Genomic DNA, 11,328 nt, shown 5'->3' with positions numbered 1-11,328 from the left:
AGCCAAACTCTCTGACCGCGACAATATCTAGGACTCTTAGTTCTACGCTTATTAGCAGCCCTCACAGTCTGCGTCCTATAACGGCAAAGTGCAGACCTGACCCTCTTCCAGGTGCGCTCGCAACGTTGGACAAAAGCCTGAGCGGAGGGGACGCTGGACTCGGCGAACTGAGATGAGAACAGCGGAGGCTGGTACCCGAGGCTACTCTGAAAAGGAGATAGCCCGGTCGCAGACGAAGGAAGCGAGTTGTGGGCGTATTCTGCCCAGGGGAGCTGTTCTGACCAAGACGCAGGGTTGCGAAAAGAAAGACTGCGTAAGATGCGACCAATAGTCTGATTGGCCCGTTCTGCTTGACCGTTAGACTGGGGGTGAAAGCCGGAAGAGAGACTGACGGAAGCCCCAATCAAACGGCAAAACTCCCTCCAAAATTGAGACGTGAATTGCGGACCTCTGTCCGAAACGACGTCTGACGGAAGGCCATGAATTCTGAAAACATTCTCGATGATGATTTGTGCCGTCTCTTTAGCAGAAGGAAGCTTAGCAAGGGGAATGAAATGAGCCGCCTTAGAGAACCTATCGACAACCGTAAGAATAAGTCTTCCCCGCTGACGAAGGCAGTCCGGTGACAAAATCTAAGGCGATGTGAGACCACGGTCGAGAGGGAATGGGAAGCGGCCTGAGACGGCCGGCAGGAGGAGAGTTACCGGACTTAGTCTGCGCGCAGACCGAACAAGCAGCCACGAAACGACGCGTGTCATGCTCCCGGGTGGGCCACCAAAAACGCTGGCGAATGGAAGCAAGCGTACCCCGAACGCCAGGGTGGCCGGCTAACTTGGCAGAGTGAGCCCACTGAAGAACGGCCAGACGAGTAGGAACGGGAACGAAAAGAAGGTTCCTAGGACAAGCGCGCGGCGACGGAGTGTGAGTGAGCGCTTGCTTTACCTGCCTCTCAATTCCCCAGACAGTCAACCCGACAACACGCCCCTCAGGGAGAATCCCCTCGGGGTCAGTGGAGGCTACTGAAGAACTGAAGAGACGAGATAAAGCATCAGGCTTGGTGTTCTTAGAGCCCGGACGATAAGAAATCACGAACTCGAAACGAGCGAAAAACAGCGCCCAACGCGCCTGACGCGCATTAAGTCGTTTGGCAGAACGGATGTACTCAAGGTTCCTATGGTCAGTCCAAACGACAAAAGGAACGGTCGCGCCCTCCAACCACTGTCGCCATTCGCCTAGGGCTAACCGGATGGCGAGCAGTTCGCGGTTTCCCACATCATAGTTACGTTCCGACGGCGACAGGCGATGAGAAAAATACGCGCATGGGTGGACCTTGTCGTCAGAGAGGGAGCGCTGAGAAAGAATGGCTCCCACGCCCACCTCTGACGCGTCAACCTCGACAACGAACTGTCTAGAGACGTCAGGTGTAACAAGGATAGGAGCGGATGTAAAACGATTCTTGAGGAGATCAAAAGCTCCCTGGGCGGAAACGGACCACTTAAAGCACGTCTTGACAGAAGTAAGGGCTGTGAGAGGAGCTGCCACCTGACCGAAATTACGGATGAAACGACGATAGAAGTTCGCGAAGCCGAGAAAGCGCTGCAGCTCGATGCGTGACTTAGGGGCGGGCCAATCAATGACAGCTTGGACCTTAGCGGGATCCATCTTAATGCCTTCAGCGGAAATAACAGAACCGAGAAATGTGACGGAGGAGGCATGAAAAGTGCACTTCTCAGCCTTCACAAAAAGACAATTCTCTAAAAGGCGCTGGAGGACACGTCGAACGTGCTGAACATGAATCTGGAGTGACGGTGAAAAAATCAGGATATCGTCAAGGTAAACGAAAACAAAGATGTTCAGCATGTCTCTCAGGACATCATTGACTAATGCCTGAAAGACAGCTGGAGCGTTAGCGAGGCCGAAAGGAAGAACCCGGTATTCAAAGTGCCCTAACGGAGTGTTAAACGCCGTCTTCCACTCGTCCCCCTCCCTGATGCGCACGAGATGGTAAGCGTTACGAAGGTCCAACTTAGTGAAAAACCTGGCTCCCTGCAGGATCTCGAAGGCTGAAGACATAAGAGGAAGCGGATAACGATTCTTCACTGTTATGTCATTCAGCCCTCGATAATCTATGCAGGGGCGCAGAGACCCGTCCTTCTTCTTGACAAAAAAACCCCCCCGCTCCGGCGGGAGAGGAGGAGGGGACTATGGTACCGGCGTCAAGAGCTACAGACAAATAATCCTCGAGAGCCTTACGTTCGGGAGCCGACAGAGAGTATAGTCTACCCCGGGGGGGAGTGGTTCCCGGAAGGAGATCAATACTACAATCATACGACCGGTGTGGAGGAAGAGAGGTGGCCCTGGACCGACTGAACACCGTGCGCAGATCGTGATATTCCTCCGGCACCCCTGTCAAATCACCAGGCTCCTCCTGTGAAGAAGAGACAGAGGAAACAGGAGGGATAGCAGACATTAAACATTTCACATGACAAGAGACGTTCCAGGAGAGGATAGAATTACTAGACCAATTAATGGAAGGATTATGACAAACTAGCCAGGGATGGCCCAAAACAACAGGTGTAAAAGGTGAACAAAAAATTAAAAAAGAAATGGTTTCGCTATGATTACCAGAAACAGTGAGGGTTAAAGGTAGCGTCTCACGCTGAATCCTGGGGAGAGGACTACCATCCAGGGCGAACAAGGCCGTGGACTCCCTTAACTGTCTGAGAGGAATGTCATGTTCCCGAGCCCAGGTCTCGTCCATAAAACAGCCCTCCGCCCCAGAGTCTATTAAGGCACTGCAGGAAGCTGACGAACCGGTCCAGCGTAGATGGACCGACAAGGTAGTGCAGGATCTTGAAGGAGAGACAGGAGTAGTAGCGCTCACCAGTAGCCCTCCGCTTACTGATGAGCTCTGGCTTTTACTGGACATAAAGTGACAAAATGACCAGCAGAACCGCAATAGAGACAGAGGCGGTTGGTGATTCTCCGTTCCCTCTCCTTAGTCGAGATGCGGATACCTCCCAGCTGCATAGGCTCAGCTCCCGAGCCGGCAGAGGAAGATGGTAGTGATGCGGAGAGGGGGGCAACGGAGAGCGCGAGCTCCTTTCCACGAGCTCGGTGACGAAGATCAACCCGTCGCTCAATGCGAATAGCGAGTTCAATCAAGGAATCCACGCTGGAAGGAACCTCCCGGGAGAGAATCTCATCCTTTACCTCTGCGCGGAGACCCTCCAGAAGACGAGCGAGCAAGGCCGGCTCGTTCCAGCCACTGGAGGCAGCAAGAGTGCGAAACTCAATAGAGTAGTCAGTTATGGATCGATTGCCTTGACATAGGGAAGACAGGGCCCTGGAAGCCTCCTCCCCAAAAACAGATCGATCAAAAACCCGTATCATCTCCTCCTTAAAGTCCTGATACTGGTTAGTACACTCAGCCCTTGCCTCCCAGATTGCCGTGCCCCACTCACGAGCCCGTCCAGTAAGGAGAGATATGACGTAGGCGACACGAGCAGTGCTCCTGGCGTAAGTGTTGGGCTGGAGAGAAAACACAATATCACACTGGGTGAGGAACGAGCGGCATTCAGTGGGCTCCCCAGAGTAACACGGCGGGTTATTGATTCTGGGCTCCGGAGATTCGAAAGCCCTGGAAGTGGCCGGTGGATCGAGGCGGAGATGGTGAACCTGTTCTGTGAGGTTGGAGACTTGGGTGGCCAGGGTCTCAACGGCATGTCGAGCAGCAGACAATTCCTGCTCGTGTCTGCCTAGCATCGCTCCCTGGATCTCGACGGCTGAGTGGAGAGGATCCGAAGTCGCTGGGTCCATTCTTGGTCGGATTCTTCTGTCACGGTGAGTGAATGAGGACCCAAAAGCGAATTAACTTAACAGAGCTTCTTTAATAACCAAACATAGGTAGGTTCAGACAGGCCGGCAGATTCCGACAGGACAGGACAAGGTTACAGCAAACATGACGATAGTCTGGTTCAGGCATGAAACACAACAAACAAGAATCCGACAAAGACAGGAGCAGAAACAGAGAGAGATATAGGGACCTAATCAGAGGGAAAAAGGGAACAGGTGGGAAAAGGGGTGGATGAGGTAGTTAGAGGAGACAAGGAACAGCTGGGGGAAAGCGGGGGAGAAAAGGTAACCTAATACGACCAGCAGAGGGAGACAGGGTGAAAGGAAAGGACAGAAAGACACAACATGACAATACATGACACATAATAATTTCCATCCTTGGTTATATTTATGTATACGATCACGTGTCTCTCTATTATGGAATCCTCTGGAACAGATTTCTTCAATTATACTGAACACAAATATAAACACAATATGCAACAATTTCAATGATTTTAATTACAGTTTAATAAGTTACAGTTTAGTTACAGTTTAATAAGGTAATCAGTCAATTGAAATAAATTCATTAGGCCCTAAGATATTGATTTTACATGACTGGGCAGGGGTGCCTGGGAGGGCATTGGCCCACCCACTGGGGAGCCAGGCCCAGCCAATCAGAATGAGTTTTTCCCCACAAAAGGGGTTTATTAAAGATAGAATTACTCCTCAGCTGTCCGGGTGGCTGGTCTCAGATCCCGCAGGTGAAGAAGCCGGATGTGGAGGTCCTGGGCTAGCGTGGTTACACATGATTATGAGGCCAGTTGGATGTACTGTCAAATTTCCTAAAATTTCATTGGAGGCAGCTTATGGTAGAATTAATATTCAATTATCTGGCAACAGCTCTGGTGGACAATCCTGCAGACAGCATACCAATTGCACGCTCCCTCAAAACTCTGTGGCATTGTGATGTGTGACAAAACTGCACATTTTAGAGTGGGCCTTCCTCTGACACCACCTGGTATAGAAGTCCTTGATGCAGGGAGCTTGGCCCCAGTGATTTACTGGGCCATACACACTACCCTCTGTAGCACCTTGCTGTTGGATGCCAAGCTGTTGCCATACCAAGTGGTGATGTAGTCAGTCAAGATGCTCCCAATGGTGCAGCTGTATAAATATTTGAGGATCTGAGGGCCCATGCCAAATATTTTCAGCCTCCTAAGGGGAAGAGGCATTGTCGTGCCCTCTTCACGACTGTGTTGTTGTGTTTGGACCATGATAGACCCTTAGTGATGTGGACACCCAGGAACTTGAAGCTCCCGATCCGCTCCACTTTAGCCCTGTCGATGTGGATGGGGGCGTGCTCAGCCCTCCGTTTCCTATAGTCCACGATCAGCTCCTTTGAGCTGATGTTGAGGGAGGGTTGTTGTCCTGGCACCACATTGCCAGGTATCTGACCTCCTAGGCTGTCTCATCGTCATCTGTTGTCAGGCCTACAACCGTCGTGTCATCTGCAAACTTAATGATGGTGTTGGAGTCATGCACAGCCAAGCAGTTGTGGGTCAACATTGAGTACAGGAGGGGACTAAGCACACACCCCTGAGGGGTTCCTGTGTTGAGGGTCAGCGTGGCGGATATGTTGTTGCCTACCCTCACCACCTGGGGGTGTCCCGTCAGGAAGTCCAGGATCCAGTTGCAGAGAGAGGTGTTTAGTTCCAGAGTGCTTAGCTTAGTGATGAGCTTGGAGGGCACTATGGTGTTGAATTCAGTTCTGTAGTCAATGAACAGCATTCTCACGTAGGTGTTCCTTTTGCCTAAGTGGGAAAGGGCAGTGTGGAGTGCAATAGAGATTGCATCATCTGTGGGTCTGTAGGGGTCATATGGGACGCAGGGACTATGGTAGTCTGCTTGAAACATGTAGGCAGTACAGACTGGGTCAGGGAGAGGTTGAAAAATCTAAATTGAAAAGCACGGGGGGTGGGGGGGTAGAGTGAGATAGAGCGGGAGAGAGAGAGAGGTAGAGAGACTCAGTGAGCATAGCCTTGCTATTGAGAAAGGCCGTCGTGGGCAGACCTGGCTCTCAAGAGAAGACAGGCTATGTGCACACTGCCCACAAAATGAGGTGGAAACTGAGCTGCACTTCCTAACTTCCTGCCAAATGTATGACCATATTAGAGACACATATTTCCCTCAGATCACACAGACCCACAAAGACTTATGAAACAAACCCGATTTTGATAAACTCCCATATCTACTGGGTGAAATACCACAGTGTGCCATCACAGCAGCAATATTTGTGACCTGTTGACACAAGAAAAGGGTATCCAGTGAAGAACAAACACCATTGTAAATACAACTTTTATTTATTTATTTTCCTTTTTGTACTTTAACTATTTGCACATCGTTACAACATTATACATAATATGACATGTTAAATGTCTTTATTCTTTTGGAACTGTTGTGAGTGTAATGTTTACTGTTCATTTTTTATTATTTATTTCACTTTTGTTTATTATCTATTTCACTTGCTTTGGCAATGTGAACATATGTTTGCCATACCAATAAAGCCCCTTATATTGAAATTGAATTGATAGAGAGAGAGAGGGCGAGGAAGAGAAAGATATAGCGGCAGAGGAAAAGAGAGATAGAGAGGGTGAGGAAGAGAAAGATATAGCGGCAGAGGAAAAGAGAGATAGAGAGGGCGAGGAAGATAAATATATAGCGGCAGAGGAAGAGAGAGATAGAGAGGGGGAGGAAGAGAAAGATGTAGCGGCAGAGGAAAAGAGAGATAGAGAGGGGGAGGAAGAGAAAGATGTAGCGGCAGAGGAAAAGAGAGATAGAGAGGGGGAGGAAGAGAGAGATAGAGAGGGGGAGGAAGAGAGAGATATAGCGACGGGGGAAGAGAGAGATAGAGAGGGGGAGGAAGAGAGAGATAGAGAGGGGGAGGAAGAGAAAGATATAGCGACATGGGAAGAGAGAGATAGAGAGGGGGAGGAAGAGAAAGATATAGCGGCAGAGGAAGAGAGAGATAGAGAGGGGGAGGAAGAGACAGCTAGAGATGGAGACTGGGAAAGAAAGAGAGAGGTAGAGAGGGGGGCAGAGATAGAGGGGGAAAGGGGAGGAGGGTACACAGGAAAGCCCTAGGGTTTGTGATATTACACACTGTTGAGTTAGCCTTCACCTAGGCCCCAGCTAATGAGCAGCAGCTATAAACAGAGATGCATTACTGTATGTACCAGAGGGAAAGAGAGAGAGAGACTTAGAGGTTGGGGAGAGGGTTGATGAGAATGATCAAGACAGGGTCAGACAGTGTGTTCAATATCAACAGAGAGAAGGAGAGAGAGTGGAAACAGACAGGGCGAGAGTAATAGGTCAGAGAGAGAGAGAGAGAGAGAGAGAGAGAGAGGAGACAGACAGGGAGAGAGTGAGAGGTCAGAGAGAGAGAGAGAGGTCAGAGAGAGAGAGAGAGAGAGAGAGAGAGAGAGAGAGAGAGAGGTATAGAGAGGAGACAAACAGGGCGAGAGCAATAGGTCAGAGAGAGAGAGAGAGAGAGAGAGAGGTATAGAGAGGAGACAAACAGGGCGAGAGCAATAGGTCAGAGAGAGAGAGAGAGAGAGAGAGAGAGAGAGAGAGAGATAAATGAGAGAAAAGGAGGAGTGTTGTGTTGTGTACTGTAGGTCAGTCTGAGTTCATCTTAAATAAAAAGTTATTCTCTTTAATTGCCTAGCTGTGGGTGATTGTAATAAGTAGAAGAGGGATTGGTATGAGTTAGACTTAATTGAGATTAAGATGGGTGAGAGGGTGAGAGGAAAGAGATAAAGTAAGATATGAGGACTACCCCCCATGATTAATCTTTACGGTAAAATGACCCCACTTGAACCGTAACCCTGGTGACCCTCCCTGTGCATGAACATATTAACTTTACCTTCCATAATTCTAGCTGCAACCCAGAAAGTGGCTGGGCATTGGGTCCCAGACTATTATTTTGGAATGAATGAATGAATAAATGCATAAACTTTCTTCATTAGACCAATTCAAAATATATATAGAGTTGCCTGTAGTGGAAGCATTAGTAACATCTGTGTGATCAAATTTGTTTATTTTGTTTCCATTTGGGTTCCTGTTTTGAATTTATATCGTCCTTGAGACACTGTGAAAGTAAAGAGGAATATAGGAACAACCAACCATGTGACCCATTGTAGGTCTATACCGGTGGCGATCGGTGACGTTTAGGATGAGGGAGGACGATAATCATTTTTAATGAGCATGGCCTTATTTCTATTACAGCATATTGGATGACTGTCATTCATATTCCATTCACCCAGCGCAATGTAACATCGATATGTTTAGGCTGCTACATGATACTCTGATGTTCCCTATACCCACCATGAGGTTGGAGGAAGATTAGATCTATGAATGAAATGAAAGTTTACAACGTAGGTGAACAGATCAAGAGAAACATTTTAGTAATCAAGGTGACAGACAATGACACATTCAATACCACCTTGCACACTCTTGCCTGCTGATCTAGGGGGTAATCAGTAGTCCAACAGTTGCAAACGATAGTTTCTATTGGTCAAATTCAGGTATGTTTATCCCTGTTTCGTTATATTTGTCAACAGAATCGAATACACCACTGATCACACGCAAACACAGTTCACTTTCATAGTAGAAACATACAAACAGCATGATAATTTTGCTTGTTGCATAATTCCTTCTCGCATCTACACGCTCTCCTCCTCTCACCTTTTCCCTTAGCTTGTGGACTTCAATGCACAACACGTCAGCTGTCTGTAACCAGGTGAAAAAACCTTTCCAAGGCAAATTTTCATATCATAACCGCTAACCGCTACACACAGCCTACATCTTTGTCACCATAATAGCTAACTAAAAAGGATAACTTTATAAATGTTTCATTATTTAAATGTTTATGGAATTCACTGATCCTTCCTCCTCTGAGACGTGTCCATGTTAAATGATCATGGCTGTTTCTCTAGAACAGCTGAGTAATGCTCCATGTGATTCTTTAAATAGGCTGAACTATTATTTGATCCATCCTCTCATGTTTCATCTCTGGCTGATTATTATGACTGACGATATCAGATCACAAACCTCAGTCAGCATTCTTGTATACCAGAACTGTAGACTGGTAAACATGGCTCTGCTGCATACGTGGTGCTAGCACCCACTAGTGGGTATTGTAAGTCATTACACAGCTTGGATTTTGTCATAAGCATGGTTATATGACCAATTTTGTACTTCGTGTAGCTGTTTAGTTAAGACCCAACTTTTACAACAGTTTCTACAGTTCCTCAAGTCCACGTGTTACAGGTTGTATATTTCATTTATTTTACACGTGATCATGGAACAGGAGAGGAGAGAGGGAAAGTTAAACATGAGAAATGTGGACAGTGGGAGAAGCAGACAGAGAGACTCAGTGGAGAGAGAGAGAAGAAGAGAAGAAAGAGGTGGCTGTGCATGATGTTTGTGAAAGGTCAGGCTCTTTGGTTCTTTGGCCTATTCTTTGATCTCTCTCTCTCTCTCCTCTCTCTCTCTCTCTCTCTCTACTCTCTCTCTCTACTCTCTCTCTTTCTCTCTCTATCTCTCTCTCTCTCTCTCTACTCTCTCTCTCTCTCTCTCTCTCTCTACTCTCTCTCTCTCTCTCTCTCTCTCTACTCTCTCTCTTCTCTCTCTCTCTCTCTACTCTCTCTCTACTCTCTCTCTCTCTACTCTCTCTCTCTCTCTCTCTCTATCTCTCTCTCTCTCTCTCTACTCTCTCTCTCTCTCTCTCTACTCTCTCTCTTCTCTCTCTCTCTCTCTACTCTCTCTCTACTCTCTCTCTCTCTCTACTCTCTCTCTACTCTCTCTCTCTCTCTATCTCTCTCTCTCTCGCTCTACTCTCTCTCTTCTCTCTCTCTCTCTCTACTCTATCTCTCTCTCTCTACTCTCTCTCTACTCTCTCTTCTCTCTCTCTTCTCTCTCTACTCTCTCTTCTCTCTCTCTTCTCTCTCTACTCTCTCTCTCTCTCTCTACTCTCTCTCTACTCTCTCTCTCTCTCTCTACTCTCTCTCTTCTCTCTCTCGCTCTCTCTACTCTCTCTCTCTCTCTACTCTCTCTCTACTCTCTCTCCTCTCTCTTCTCTCTCTCTTCTCTCTCTACTCTCTCTCTACTCTCTCTCTCTCTACTCTCTCTCTACTCTCTCTCTCTCTCTATCTCTCTCTCTCTCTCTCTACTCTCTCTCTCTCTCTCTCTCTTCTCTCTCTCTCTCTACTCTCTCTCTACTCTCTCTCTCTCTCTCTACTCTCTCTCTACTCTCTCTCTCTCTATCTCTCTCTCTCTCTCTACTCTCTCTCTTCTCTCTCTCTCTCTCTCTCTACTCTCTCTCTCTCTCTCTCTCTCTCTCTACTCTCTCTCTCTCTCTCTACTCTCTCTCTACTCTCTCTCTCTCTCTCTACTCTCTCTCTTCTCTCTCTCGCTCTCTCTACTCTCTCTCTCTCTCTACTCTCTCTCTACTCTCTCTCCTCTCTCTTCTCTCTCTCTTCTCTCTCTACTCTCTCTCTACTCTCTCTCTCTCTACTCTCTCTCTACTCTCTCTCTCTCTCTATCTCTCTCTCTCTCTCTCTACTCTCTCTCTCTCTCTCTCTCTTCTCTCTCTCTCTCTACTCTCTCTCTACTCTCTCTCTCTCTCTACTCTCTCTCTACTCTCTCTCTCTCTACTCTCTCTCTCTCTCTCTACTCTCTCTCTCTCTCTCTACTCTCTCTCTCTCTACTCTCTCTTCTCTCTCTCTTCTCTCTCTACTCTCTCTCTCTCTCTACTCTCTCTCTCTCTCTACTCTCTCTCTACTCTCTCTTCTCTCTCTCTTCTCTCTCTACTCTCTCTCTCTCTCGCTCTCTCTATCTCTCTTCTCTCTCTACTCTCTCTCTACTCTCTCTTCTCTCTCTCTTCTCTCTACTCTCTCTCTACTCTCTCTTCTCTCTCTCTTCTCTCTCTCTCTCTACTCTCTCTTCTCTCTCTCTCTCTCTCTCTACTCTCTCTTCTCTCTCTCTTCTCTCTCTTCTCTCTCTCTCTCTCTCTCTCTCTCGCTCTCTCTTGCTCTCTCTTGCTCTCTCTCTCTCTCTCTCTCTCTCTCTCTCTCTCTCTCTCTCTCTCTCTTGCTCTCTCTTCATCTGGGTCTGACTCAAGCCCAGCTAGAAAATGTGACACACACACATACACACACACACACATCGTCTGTCCTCTCCACACAATTGTCAGCGTCAGTTCAATCTGTTCTGTGATCTGTCGGGCTGTAGTTTGATATGACAGGTAGAATAGTTATTATCTGAGAGTTGACTTTATTATTAGTTTATTATCTGAGTGGATCACTCTGCAGTGTGTCTCAAAGTCTCATCTTGTCTTGTAGGATTCTTTAGTTGAGTCTAGTGTATAGTTAGCTGTCTCTTCTAGGACTCCTGTATCGATTAGCCTAATCTCATCTCATTGGAGTCTCTAGTCAT

At 47.6% G+C, this 11,328-nt stretch overlaps 1 protein-coding gene across 4 annotated transcripts in view; it reads left to right on the top strand.

Annotated features, from left to right (window-relative positions):
- The window catches only part of LOC110536207 (calsenilin), a 75,038-nt gene that overhangs the window by 18,502 nt on the left and 45,208 nt on the right, over nt 1-11,328 (top strand). For 2 of the 4 annotated variants that reach the window (XM_036936089.1, XM_036936087.1), the window contains exon 3: nt 2,002-2,004. The exons of the other annotated variants lie outside the window; for them this stretch is intronic. In XM_036936089.1, the coding sequence (XP_036791984.1) occupies nt 2,002-2,004 (3 nt within the window). The remainder of the gene's footprint in view (nt 1-2,001; nt 2,005-11,328) is intronic. 4 annotated transcript variants of the gene reach the window in all.

This window comes from Oncorhynchus mykiss, chromosome 11 (assembly GCF_013265735.2).
Source record: "Oncorhynchus mykiss isolate Arlee chromosome 11, USDA_OmykA_1.1, whole genome shotgun sequence".
Classification (NCBI taxonomy): Eukaryota; Metazoa; Chordata; class Actinopteri; order Salmoniformes; family Salmonidae; genus Oncorhynchus; species Oncorhynchus mykiss.
Note: the sequence above shows the minus strand (reverse complement) of the source record. Positions and strands in the feature narration are given on the sequence as shown.